A 14,701-nucleotide genomic window follows, 5' to 3' on the forward strand; every position below is an offset into this window, starting at 1 on the left:
CGATGTTTTTCTTGCGTTATTTTCCGCCGCTTGCATTATTTCCTGCTGCGCGTGCTATTTTAGCGCACAATTTTACGCACGTAACCATTACTTTCGGAAAACTACTTTTCTGAAAATGACCATTTCCCTGCAAACTGGAGGATGCATGACTCTAGGGCCAACACAGACTTGAATAAATCCCACTGCAAAGTCCATATTGTGTTGCCAAAAACTCACCAAGTACTGCCTGCCCCAAGTAGGTGTTAATATTCGCACAGTTAATGCGATATTTAGCACATTTAATGCTTCATATGTATTTGTGAATCATGCGTTAGTATTATTTCTATGCGAGAATTAACGCAATGCGAGGTAAATTAATTATCGCATGCTTTTTAATGCAAAAAAAGCATGAGATAAGTGTTATCGACCTTTAGTGAATCAACCCCATAATCTCAAATGCCATTCTTTAAATTATTTGTCTTCTATAAGTAAATGGCATGCTAACTAAATGAGTAATGAAGTGTCTGACATGATAATATCGTGTGCTATGAAATAACGCATAAATATATCACATGCCTTAAAATATTGCTTAAAAATATCAAATACCAAATAATAAATAACAACAACAAAATCGCTTCTTAACTCAGACAAGTGTCAATATTTTTAAGGCATGCTATAAATAACACTCGTTTAACGATAACAAAATCGCTTCTTAACTCAGACAAGTGTCAATATTTTTAACGCATGCTATAAATAACACTTGTTTTTTTCGGCCTTTAGTGAATAGGCCCCACAGTATTTACCAAAAAAATTAGGTGCCAATAACTGGGTGATCTTACCAGTTATAAGCATAAAAAAGAATTGTGTTTGCGTGCCATATTTCTGACTAGCGTAGATCTTATTTCAGTTGTGCATGTGTGAGAATTAAAATAAAAATGTAAATACATCTGTTTATTAGCACAGGGGCAGGGGCAGGACAATGGAGGCAGAGTATTAATGGGCACCAATAGACTCATCACTGAGGTGATACACAAAATATAAGTTACTTGCTAGATTCTGGATGAAGACTAATATAGAACGGTGGCAGAAATAAATTATGAATAAAGTAGTAATTAATGCTCAGGGTCCCACATTCACAGCAGAAAAAAGAAAACCAGAAGAAGAAGGCCAGTGATGATTGATTCATAGTGCACTATGGTAATAATCTCCAAGTACAGAGACTTCCCTCTGTAATTAAAAACACTATGCTATGCAAGAAAATCCAAAAAAGGTTAAAAACCTAAAAGGGTTTTTTTAGATGGCATCATCTAATAATATATAGATTATAGATTTTATTCCTGTACCACCATGGGAAATGGAACATTTTGATGGCAAATAGCTGTGTGCTGCTTTCATCATTTTGAACATGCAGAAATGTTTCCCCTTTTAAATGCAAATGATTATTAAGTGGGTTCTGTGTTTGGCGTTGTTGTCTTTTGGCACTGGCAGCCCTCTTTCAGCCAGAGAGGGTTGAGTGAGTGTTGCATCTCTGCAATAAAAGAGATATAATTACAGTTAAAAAAAATGAAAATTGTCCCAGAATCGGTACAGCCACAAGAACTAGAGGCATACCTAAAAAGCCTGCTGGAAGCAGTACTCCCGGACGCACCACCAATAGAGCTAACAATTGACAGGATACACCGCGTCCCAAAGCCTAGAGCAGCCCCGGAATCGGCACCAAGGGACGTCCTAACCAAAATCCATTTCTTTAGAACAAAAGAGAAACTTTTGCAAGCGGCAAGGAAAAAGGAAAACTGGCCAGCAAAATACACAGACCGTAAATATACACCGATTTGTCACAAGCTACACTCTCAAGGAGATGCGCATTTACAGAGATAACAACAAAGCTCAGAGAAAAGAAAATCCCATACCGATGGGGTTTCCCAGTGAAACTAATAATTATCAAGAACGGAACACCAGTAGTGATGGGCACACCTGAGGAAGCCTACAAAGCGATGCAAAAATGGAACCTAGATCACAACAAATCACCGACTAAATGCACCCCACCAAATACACCATCACCAAGGAAACTAACCAGAGAATGGCAGGTGGCGTGAGTATACTCAATCAATGTTACTACAAACTTTATTCCCATACCTAAACCAGTCAACGAAAATGGCAAGGGCTCAAAAACACTCAGAACACTCCGGGAGACTTTACATCAGTCTCTCCCCCCCCCCAGTCCATAAGCTGAGAAGCTACATGACACTTATAAGATCCGCCATTACGCTACTGCACCACAAGGCAGTAAATACAAAACAAAGTATATACCAACGAGTACCTTACTCACCGTCTCGTTAACGACAACTGTTGATATATTATTGTTATAATGTTTTTGAAGTTATATACTTATTTCAATGTTATATGTTTGCCTTTAGTTAACGGACACCGGGTCTCTGCCAAACATAATTATAACTATAATGTATGCTTACAATTTATATGTATAGACGTGCAAGGGAAAAACACAACAATATGGTACATTTTTACTTACTGAACGCCAGAGGGCTAAACACACCCCAAAAACGAAACTTGGCGTTTCATGAGGCTTTTAAAGCAAAAGCAGAAGTACTTTTTTTTACCAGGAGACGCATTTTAAAAGGTCAACCCACCCAAACTTTTTGAATAAGCATTACTTGCATAACTTCCATGCTTACTCAAAAAAAAAATCAAAAGGAGTCTCTATCCTAATTAGTTCTAAACTAGCATTTAAACAACACCAGGTAATAGCAGATCCCCAAGGCAGGTATTTAATGGTAATTGGTATGATAGAAAACCAGATGTATACACTGATAAATATTTATGTGCCTAATGATAATCAACTGCAATTTATAGCTAGAATACTAACAGGTCTAATGGAACACAAAAAAGGTAGCTGTATTGTTGCAGGTGACTTTAACTGCATACAAGACCCCCAGCTAGATTTGCAAAGAACTAACAGCATTGCCTCCACCAAACAACAAAGGAAAATCACAAAAAAACAAGGGATCTTTTCCATAAACTAGCATTGATAGATGTATGGAGGGCTAAACACCCACAACAAAAAGAGTTTACCTACCACTCACCACGATACTCTATGCAATCTAGAATTGACTACATACTGGCGGATAGGCAAACAACAACAACAACAACCAAAGCATGGATAGGCCTACAAACATGGTCGGATCATGCACCAGTGGGAATAGAAACCGATCCAACCAAAACAAAAAAATATTTAGCACCATGGCGCTTAAATTACTCTCTAATAGCAAACCCGGAAACACAAAACCAAGTCAAAACAACAATAACAGACTATTTTAAACATAACACATACCAAGGTACAGATCCTCAAATAACATGGTTAGCGCATAAAGCAACCTTGAGAGGGGAACTAATAACAATAGCCAAAGGAATAAGTAAGCAACGGGAAAAAAGACAAAAAAGCTTAGAAAGAAAAATAAAACAAACAGAAATAGAATACCACAACAAACCCACACAACAACTAAGAGAACAAATACAAACCGACAAAACAGAATTAACAACGCTCCTATTAGCCAAAACAGAATATAGACTTAAACAACTAAAACAGTTTTATTACACACACAGCAATAAGGCGAATCGCCTTCTAGCATCTAAACTCCGAAACCAACAAGCCAGACACAGAATATCACACTTAACCAAAAACAACAACAAAATTACTGACCCATCTCAGATAGCTAACGAATTTGCTTCGTACTACAGATCTCTGTACAACTTAGAAAATCAACAAAATGAACCTAAACCAACGAAAATACAAATTAGAAATTACCTTAACTCCCTGCAACTCCCACACCCCACCTCATCACAAAAAGAATTCCTTAACGCCCCAGTCACACTAGAAGAAGTGCTACAAGCAATTAAACTTCTGAAAGTGGGCAAAGCCCCAGGCCCAGACGGGTTTACAATTATATACTACAAAACCTACAAAAACACGCTAGCACCACACCTGCTTAGAATTTTTCAAAACATCATGGACACAGGTAAAATAAACTCAGAGTTTTTCCAAGCACACATATCTACAATCCCCAAACCAGGTAAGCCACAAGATATTTGCTCAAACTATAGACCAATAGCTCTATTGAACACAGATCTTAAACTATACTCAAAAATACTAGCCCAGAGATTAAATAGGATTCTTCCCTCACTAATAAATAACGACCAAGTACTGTAGGTTTTATTATGGTCCGTCAAGCGCCAGACAACACCAGGAAACTACACAACCTACTGCATGTAATTAAACGCTACAAACACCCAGCGCTACTACTTTCCCTGGAAGCAGAAAAAGCGGTTGACAGGATCCATTGGGACTACATGGCAAATACATTGTACAAATTCCAACTTGGCAACACATTCATTAAAGCAATATTAGCTCTTTATTCAACCCCAACAGCAAGAGTAAATACATCAGGAATCCTGTCAGATGCTTTCGAAATTTTGAATGGGACAAGACAAGGCTGCCCACTATCGCCCCTTATATTTGCATTAATGGTGGAACCCCTAGCATGCAAACTTAGACAAAACGTCCAAATCACAGGCATCCCAACCTGAGATGGACAGCAAACAATTGGCTTATTTGCAGATGATATCATAATGACTCTCACAGAACCACATACTTCAGTACCTAACCTAATGCAAGATTTAAAAGACTTTTATCAAATTTCGTGGTACAAAATCAATCCAGGTAAAACGCAGGCACTACCAATTAACATCATACCCCTATCCCTTCATGCACTACAGCAAACATACCAATTTGAATGGAAAGAAAAATCCATTACCTACCTGGGAATTAAAATACTGAAAGACCCGGAATTACTGTTTAGTTTAAATTATTCACCATTACAAAAGAAACTTCAAACAGGCTACCAAAATTGGAAATCACACAACATCTCCTGGTTGGGTAGAATAATTGCCGTTAAAATTAACAATAAAGCCTCGTTGCTCGAAACTGCTGTCAGGATGCATGGCCCTACTGAACAAAGAAAATGGATAACAATAGAAACCAGTTTTCTTTACAACTTAACACTGCCAAACCTACTATGGCTACCTCCAAAATACAGACCAAACAACCCACCAATATTGCCAACGACCAAATTAATTCTGAATAATTGGGACACACTCAATAAAAAGGGGAAAATAGGAAAACCACTTTCCCCAATAACTCCAATTGACAACCTACAATTTTTAATCGAAGACCTCAACCTGCAAAACTGGACTAACAAAGGCATAACTACAATTGCAGACTTATACTCCATTCAAACCTACCAAACGTTCCAACAACTGCAAAATAAATACCAACTTCCAGATAACGAATACTTTACATACCTGAGGATTACAAATTTTATCAACAAAAACACACAGGAATACAAAAAGAAACGCCAGCTCACCAGAGTCGAGCAATTGTGCAGAATAGCAAAAAACGGACCCAGGATATTATCTGCTTGCTACCGATTCCTACTAGAAATGCCTCCAGATCACAAACACACATTTATGGAAAGATGGGAAAATGAGCTACAAATAGAACTAACACCGGAACAATGGTCAAAGATTCTGACAGTAACCACAGGAGCTACAAGATGCACAAACCATCTTGAATCATACAAAAAATTACTCTACAGATGGCACCTGACGCCAACTAAAATAAACAAAATAACAAATACTCATTCTCCTCTCTGCTGGAGAGGATGTGGTCAACAAGGGACGCTTCTACATATGTGGTGGCAATGCCCACCAGTAATGGAACTCTGGAAACAAGTATTCATACTAATAACGATAGACCTTCAAAGACCAATACCGCACAAACCGGAAACTGCCCTGCTAGTACATCTTCCAGAAAAAACTTTGCCTCCATGGAAGAAGCTTCTATTCCAAATATTCAATACCACAACAACGCATATAGCGAGACATTGGAAAATAGGAGGACCCTACGAAATAAACCAAATTAAACAAGGACTAGACACGAGAGCAGCAATGGAAAAAATAGCTGCCAGGAACGAAAACAAACAAGAACAATTTGAAGTGACTTGGGGACCATGGCTCGAATACCAAAATAAAAGAGTAGGCCAGAATGCACCTGACGGCAGATTCACACCAATAGGCTGAAATATATAGCCCTACTGGCTAATAACCAATACAAGAAAACTAAATACAAAACAATTAAGAGGCAAACCCGGTGTCTATACAAAAAACTATACTGTTTTATAATAATGTTTATAGAATATTTACATAGGTTCTTACCTTTGTTACTCCTTTTCTTTTCTCACCCTCACTTGGGCAACGCAAAGAAACCACTACGATGATTTGATCTTTCTCATTCTTTTTTTTCCGCAAAAGAACAAATAATGTTAAAGTGATATACCAAAACAAAAGAAATGTGATAACAATGTTAATTAAGACAAAACGAAAAGAAAGATTGTCAAGAATGTGATAACTATGCTGTATTTAAAAATAAAAAGAAGTTAAAAAAAAAAAATGAAAATTCAGATTTAAGGGTTCTTACCTTGTCTTGTAGCAAAAGCAGCACTGCTACTTGGTTACCAGTGTAAATAAGCTCTAGAAGCCAGGAAGCATTTAAATTCCAAGTTAAACAACACATTGCACTAAAAACCTAACCTTTTAAGTCTATACTACACATACCTTTCTCTGAAAGTGTTTTCTTTAACATTACTGTTTTCTTAGGTGTGCCAAGAATACTGTATACTGCCTTACTTATAAATAGGCTAAACTTTGATGTCACTGAGTATTAAATAGTGGATGAAAGCAGTGAAATATTAGGAAGTCAGTTTCACAACACAATGTTTTAGGAGAATTGAGTGTTTAGTGAGAGGAAGTATGGGACTAAAGACCTCCCCCTCAGTATGCTGTATATAGGGGTTGAACTTGATGGGCAGCCTTATCGACCTTATCTAATATGGCACATCAGGTTGCGGTGCTATTACACAAACATTCTTGGATTGCCTTAATACCTTAATAATGTCTGTAAGATAATGTCTAAATAGATTGCATTGCATTGAGTAGCCAAGGGAAGAAATGAAACTGCAGTGACAGTATCAGTTTTGTTTCATTGCATGCAGGGCGTGCCTATGATAAAAGGAAACCAATGTTGTTATTGCAGATTCATTTCTTCCACAGGCTTTCCAGCAGCCCAAGAGCCTGAATGACACAGCAACAGCACTGCCTTGTCTATATGAGCTGCAAAATACAAGTGCTCTAATGAATTAATCAGAAATAACCTGAGACCTAAAACATTTGTGTATTTTCCCTGAAATTAAAGTAATCTATTTGATATGTTCAGCAGGGTAAAGCTGCTGTATGTTTCCTGCCATTTACTGCCTTCAGCTTGTAAAATAAAGTGAATAAAGGCCACAATGCAAACACATAACATTCCTTCTTATAGTTATAACCTTCCTTCTTATATTAAACATACAGCAGCTTTACCCTGCTGAACATATCACATAGATTACTTTAATTTCAGGGAAAATATACAAATGTTTTAGGTCTCAAGTTATTTCTGATTAATTCATTTAATTTGCAGCTCATATAGACAAGGCAGTGCTGTTGCTGTGTCATTCAGGCTCTTGGGCTGCTGGAAAGCCTGTGGAAGAAATGAATCTGCAATAACAACATTGGTTTCCTTTTATCATAGGCACTCCCTGCATGCAAAGATACAAAACTGATACTGTCACTGCAGTTTCATTTCTTCCCTTGGCTACTCAATGCAATGCAATCGATTTAGACATTATCTTATTATTATTATTATTGAAGGGGTAGATTACCTTAAAATGAACTACTAGTATGGATTACATTAGGGGTCCTCAATATAAGTTAAAAGTCCTGCCGTAGCTTCCAATGTTATCAGTAAGTATTCCTCAACAGGTTACAGACCCCGTGCTGGCTGTACAACATTTCCAAATTCAAATATCAATGACCCAGAAAGTACACATTTTCTCAGTGGATTTGTGTAATTCCACTAAAATTCTCAATAAAATTACACAAATTCACTGAGAAAATGTGTACTCTCGGGGTCATTGATATTTATGTCAGGGGTCCCCAACCTTTTTTACTTGTGAGCAAAATTTGAATATAAAAAATATTGGGGAGCAACACAAGCATGAAAAAGGTTCCTAGGGGGCACACAAAAAGGTCTGTGATTGGTTATTTGGTAGCCCAAGGAGGCAGACCTCATGGTTTTTATGTCAATTCTATGATTGTTAAGGGGTCATTTAAAAGACGCCAACCAAAAATGCAAGAGTTAGGGGTAGGACTAGAAGCAAACATGGTAGAGTGTGTCTGTTTTTTGCACTGTGCCTCAGTGTCAGCCTGGGGAGCCAGGGGCCCCCCAACCCAGTTGCAAGCTCCTGCTACACCAACCCCCATGCACGCAGTTCCAGTTGGCCAGATTGGAGGAGCGCAGGCACACGGGTAGGGAGAGTGGGAGGAGAGGGCTGGCAGGGGCCACAAGTGGCGAGCAGGCTTGGCCCACTGGGTATTTTCCTGGTCTCCCGCCAGCCCAGTCCCACCCTGCTTTGCCCACCACCCTGCATGTAGAAAATGATGTTTTTAGTCTTTGTTTTTTAAAGTTTTTGGATTATTTATGGCTCGCAAGCTTGGTATGTAAGGTACTTTCTAGTTGCTAGGACTTTATTTCCTCACATTATTGATATTGTTATTGATGAGTGAATCTGTCCCATTTGCAGAAAAATTCACGAAACTGCTGAAAAATTTGTAATTTCTGCTTTACTGGTTCTGGGAAAACATTTGTATTCTCTGCGCTAGTGTTCAGCAGGGCCGCTGTTCCCTATAAGCGGGGTATGCAGTCTGCATAGGGCACGAACTCCCAGGGGGGCACCATGCCAGCTGCTCAAAAAAATCATTTTTATATATTATAACATACTCCCCAACACTGTCCCGCCGGTTTTTATAGCACATCCCGCTGTCCCAGATAGTTCAATCTATGGGGGCACTGTCTATGGGGGCACTTACTATGGGGGCATTGTCTATGGGGGCTCTTTTTTACTTCCGTAAAATTTGGGGGAGGGGGCACAAAAGTAAATTTCTGCTTAGGGCACCCATTTGGCCAGCAGCGGCCCTGGTGTTCAGTCCCCCCTTGCTCTGTCCCTACAAAGTTATGCATGAGGGGGGTGAGGGGGGCGGCATGGCTTCTGCTGCCTCCTCTTTCAGCATTGTAGGATTATACTGTATAAAAACTGGCCTTACTGACAGGGTGTTTCTGTTTCGTTTCGTTTCTCTCATATTCAAGGTAAACAACCCAGCACATTGCATCATAGTTACAGAAAATTATTGGGCCACTTCAATATGTTACAATAAGTTTCATCTCTGCATTCTGGTATTTTCTATTTTTAGAAACAGAAAGGGAGGGGGACAGGAATCACTGGAGTAGGAGCATATAAAAGGAATGGACAGAGACAGTTTGTTCTATGGCAACAGACAGACAGACGTTGGCAACAGAGTGTTACTGAAAGAGAAGTTGTGCTGCAGGGACACAGGTATACAGGTAAGTACTTTATACAGTAAAATGAATACATTCCATACAGGTGGAATTAAGACTGTGTAGATCTTACCTTTATCACAAGACTATCAATGCTAGTACTTAGCTGTTGTTATCTTCTGACTGTACCTTCATATAAGAGAGCTTAGAAGGTTTTTCTCATAATTCTTACAATGTATAGTATATTTTCTAATTGGTGTCAGTAATCATATGGATTTATGTTCTGATACTATGCTATACATGTATATGTTGTTATCCTATTTGTTACGTGATATCACAGCTTTTATTGTTGGAAGTATTTTTGCACTCTCAGAGCAATCTGTGTATCCATGGCTTTGGTTTATCAAGCTGAGGGGGCCATTCTGTTTAGCTTTGTCCCTCGTAGCTGGGGATTCCTGTAATCATGGTTGTCAGTGCTGCTTTTGTGTTAGTTACCTAGTTAGACTACAGAAAGACAGATTGAGTTACTGGGTTGTTTTGATCATAACAACGTGAATTTTTTCACCAGGCAGCGATTCGCATCGAACCTCTGCATTTCGCCATTGGTGAATTGCTGTGCGAAATTTCAGTGATAATTTGCCGCAGAAAATTCAGTGCATTTCAAAAAAAGTCACGGTCGCGTCAAATTGGGCACAGGGTGCATCAAAATGGACTTGGTCGAGTAAAATGTGTGTCGTCACAGCAAAATGAGTGCAGTTATGGCAAAAACAGACGCAGGCACCAAAAAAAATACGCAAGTGACACAAAAAGATGCAGGCGACAAAAAAGTTGCAAATGCATTTCACGGATTTTTCGCCGTTTCGCTAATTTTCTTGTAGTTTCGCAAATTTTACAGTGAAGTGAAATGGGACAGATTCGCTCATCACTATTAGCAACCATGCACTTAGATACATATTACCCCACTGCATTGTAAGATCCCAGTCTGTACTCATACCATTGGTATAAAAAACAGAAGAAACAAAGTGGTTTAAACCTCTTCATTATTCCTGTTTCTCTCATCCAAGTTACCTCTCTCTGGTACAGGTCTATAATCTGGAATGCTTGAGACCTGGGATTTTCGTGGCAAAGAATAAGGGATCTTTATGTAATTTGGATCACCATACCTTAAGTCTGCTTAAAAAATCATTTCAACATTAAATAAATCCAGTAACATTATTTTGGTACTGATATGGATTCATGCAGCTTAGTTACCATTAAGTACAAGTTACTGTTTTATTATTACAGAGAAAAGGCTTTATATATCTAAATGATATATTATATACTGTATGTTATGGATTTGTTTTAATCATCCTAGAAAATTCCCTTTTAATTTATTTATTTTGCCAAAGGAAAACGATTGCAAAAATTAACATTTAATGTGTTTTATCCCATGAAAATAAGGACAATCAATTTTATTTTCTACATAGTTTCTGAAATAAACAAGTTACTCTTTACTTACCCCTCTCAGCAATATGTCTTTCTACATACAGGAGTTGGAGTTCGACAGTTAGATCAAATATACTGTATTGGTAAAGAATAACTTTATTGTTTCAGAAATCAAACATAATTTCTAATTGATTATATTTAGAAAATGTTATTTCTATGGGAGGAAACATATATTTTCATTTTCACAATAGTTCCGCTTACCTTACCTTAATAAACATTTCTTTTGTCTTACAGGGATCAGCTTTTACACACCTTATCCTTTCTCACAGTCACAATGCTAGGAGGACAATACAGTAACTGGGCAGATGTTTTCCAAAGTGTTCAGGAGACAGAGATAGAGCCGCGGCATGGCCAAGCCTGGACTTTACAAATCAAAAATGATCTAACAGATGATTTAACATCAAACCAGAGGCAAAATGGCTGGAAAATCTACCAGTCGTCCTCCTTTGGCAGGTGAATTGAAAAGTAGATTAACAAACTGTCCTAAGGCATCTGCCATTCTATGTGCATTTCTCATTTTTCTATGTGTTTTATGTACAGGTATAAGACCAGTTATCCAGAATGCCTGGGACCAAGGGTATTCCGGATAAGGGGTCTTTCCATAATTTGGATCGCCATACCTTAAGTCTACTAAAAAATCAATAAAACATTAATTAAACCCAATAGGATTGTTTTGCCTTCAGTAAGGATTAATGATATCTTAGTTGGGATCAAGTACAAGGTACTGTTTTATTATTATAGAGAAAAAGGAAATCAGTTTTAAGAATTATTTGATTAAAAAGGAATCTATGGGATTCAGGCTTTCGTAATTTGGAGCTTTCTGAATAACGGGTTTCCGAATAAGGGATCCCATACCTGTACTAAGTGGTATATTTTATATAAGGGTCCTGGCTGAGGGGGTGTTTAATTGTCTGTGGAAATCTCCTCTCTCTTGGGCAATAAAGAACCCGAAGAACTGCCTCTCTGGATTCATTTCAATCACCACATGAAAAACATACATATAGTGATAACAGGTAAAGCGCTTAAAGTGTTTCACTGGGTGCGGACGGTCAGATATTTTTTGGATGCTTTATTGCTCATGGGAGAGGTCCTTTCTGTCAGGGTAAAATAAAGGGTAAAAATACAATTCTTCCAAAGCTAGTAGCACATCAGACTCTCTTGTGTTGGAGTATTTTTGACAAATTGTATAGAGACTTGCCTTTTACCCATTGATACATATGCTCCCTATTATTTAACCTACTTGTAAGAAAGCATTGCCATGTTTTTATCCCCTACTCTCATCTGATCCGAGAGGGTCCGAATTGCACACACACTGATCACAGGCCAAGGGCTGCCTATGGAACTTTTGGGGAGATTTTAAAAAGTTTCCACATGTAAATACAATATGCACAAAATTCTTGCACCTAATTCATATGTCCAGTACACCTATTGTTCTTACAATGATGACATGCAAATGCTCAAGAGAATCATGTAGTTAAATAGTCAAATATAATGAATATTTGACAATTTGTCAACACTTTCCTAAAAGTCAGGAAAGTGTTGATGTTAAATCATAGAATAGATCAGACTGTTAGGAATTCTATTTTTATTAAAAAATTCACTAGCAAAATATGTATTATTGATTTCCAAGTAGACTTACTGATAGACAGTGGTCATGTTAAAAGCTGACTTGGCATCTCACCATCTCTAGGAGGTGTAGCTTGGTGATAATTGGGGGCTAGGCTGTAGCAGACCTTGCCGTGTCGTAAAAGCATGAAGGTGCATCAAAAAATAAAACCATAATTAGAGAAATGATTGAAGTTTAAAACACACATCTATGGTGTTTTGTTTTCCTTTGGCATTCCTTCTGAAGCAAATCACTATATTAAGATATTGCATGTTAGTTTGAATGAAGGAATGAAGGAAGTGGCAGGCATTGGAAAAAGTAACACAATACAGCTAGACCCAAACCCCCATATAGTATGTAATAAAAGGCACTAAGTTTGCCCAGTAGTAGTAACCCATATCAACCAATAAGATGTTTAATAGAATCTGACTGATATAAAGGATTGCTACAGTATGATTAATATTCTCCTTTTCTCTTGTTTTTGTTTAGATTCACCTGCTCTAACTGCCGCCATGGTTGGAACTCAGCTCGTGTCTCTCTTACATTTCATTACCGCCATATTTCCTCAGCAGGTGGAGAAGTCTACCTGAGAACCTACAGACAAAAATGCAGAAGCTGCAGCAGTGACCAAATGCTTACGGCAAAATTTGAACAGGAAAAAATGGCCGAAGTTCTGATGAGAGTGGCTGACAAAATCAGGAAGAATTGTTACAATGAGGCAATAGAGCAAAAAAACTATATCAAATTCTCAAAGAAGACAAAACCCCACGAGGCCTCTTTGTGTGAAGCTTGCATGTTAGGCAAATGTAATAGGGATGCAGATATCTATTAGTATTCATCCATAAAGTTGTAATGTTATTAATCCAAGCACCCCATTCATGGGTCTGACTAATCCTGTACTGCTGCTATACTTCTCCTACCCTTAAGATCATATTGATACAATGTAAATGTATGATATGAGTTAAGAATGTTTATATTTTATTTATTTGCATGTACGAAAGTTGTAAATAAAAATTAGGTTACATAAAAATACTTTCGTTCAATAGTGAAATGTTTGTCTCGTGATCCTTTTGTGGAATAACACATACACCATCGTGTGGATGTTTTTGAAATTGCAATGTCTACGTTAACATCAACTCTAGTCACTTCAGAAAAGAGGAGTTGCACAAGGATTTTTTTTTCTTGTGTCTGTCATGGATCTGAGTAACCATAGTCACCCTCAGGGCAGAATACACATGGGGTTCCAGACCACAAGAAGTGCAATCTATAGTTTTGTCTTTTTAAGAGCATGGTGTATCTACAGCTAAACCAACTATAAAAAGCCATTGATTCTATCTTCCTTTGTTTTGCATTGCACTTTGTGAATCTGAGTATAAAAAAAATGGTTACCCAAATATTGCTACTAGGTACTTACTTATTTGGTGTGCATTAATTCCTTAACTTCCTTGCCAGTAAGGTAAGGGAAGCAGCTATTAGTGAATGGGGGATCTCCTGCCTACATTATGTTAAGTAACAGGGGCCAAGGTAACAGAGGGAGAGAAACAGAACTACCAGAATAAGGGTGACAACATTTAAATCAGGAGTGAAGCTACCACATCAATATTATCTTTCAATGCCCTGTATTTAGGGTTCTTGAAGCCAAAAATGTTGCCATGATGACACCCCGTCACTTCAAGTTCAGTCAAAAAGAAAATATTTTATAATATGTGGTGTGTATTATAGCTAAAATAGAAGCATGCATGGTATTAATACAAACATAGACGGTAAATTTGATTTAAAATGGAACAAGCAATAAATAATTACATTAGGTCTGTGTGTGTGCATACTCCAGGGTGAGCACCTATGAGTAGTGTAGAGTAGTGTATTTATGAGCTGGGGCCTCTCTCTTAGAGATAAGAATTTCTAAGATGAACTTCAACTCTTAATATACTCTTATTTACAGGCACTAGTGGTTCTTAAACAGTATACATTAAATTTGTGGACTTGTATTCAGGGCATACCTGCGTTCTGCATCTCGTGCTGGATGCTAGGGATGGGGATGCAGTGCTGTATTCATTAGAGGAGCCCAGACTATTTTGAAACATAAATTCCTGTACCCATAGGTGCTCACCCACGGGGCTATGTTTATAGTA

General features: G+C 37.9%; 1 protein-coding gene and 1 long non-coding RNA gene across 2 annotated transcripts; one reads left to right on the forward strand and one right to left on the reverse strand.

The window, feature by feature from the left end:
- Positions 1-428: 428 nt before the first annotated feature.
- On the reverse strand, positions 429-7,042 carry LOC116411120. Its single transcript, XR_004222873.1, has 3 exons — positions 6,530-7,042; positions 6,268-6,345; positions 429-1,507 (listed from the first exon to the last, which is right to left on the reverse strand). It is a non-coding gene; the product is annotated as an uncharacterized LOC116411120 (long non-coding RNA).
- Positions 7,043-9,390: 2,348 nt separating this feature from the next.
- On the forward strand, positions 9,391-13,620 carry rtp3d (receptor (chemosensory) transporter protein 3 gene D [provisional]). Its single transcript, XM_018094081.2, has 3 exons — positions 9,391-9,544; positions 11,198-11,416; positions 13,059-13,620. Exons 2-3 carry the CDS (start codon positions 11,238-11,240, stop codon positions 13,399-13,401), a joined length of 522 nt encoding a protein of 173 aa, XP_017949570.2. The 5' UTR covers positions 9,391-9,544; positions 11,198-11,237; the 3' UTR covers positions 13,402-13,620.
- Positions 13,621-14,701: the final 1,081 nt, after the last annotated feature.

This window comes from Xenopus tropicalis, chromosome 5, assembly GCF_000004195.4.
Source record: "Xenopus tropicalis strain Nigerian chromosome 5, UCB_Xtro_10.0, whole genome shotgun sequence".
NCBI classification, from domain to species: Eukaryota; Metazoa; Chordata; class Amphibia; order Anura; family Pipidae; genus Xenopus; species Xenopus tropicalis.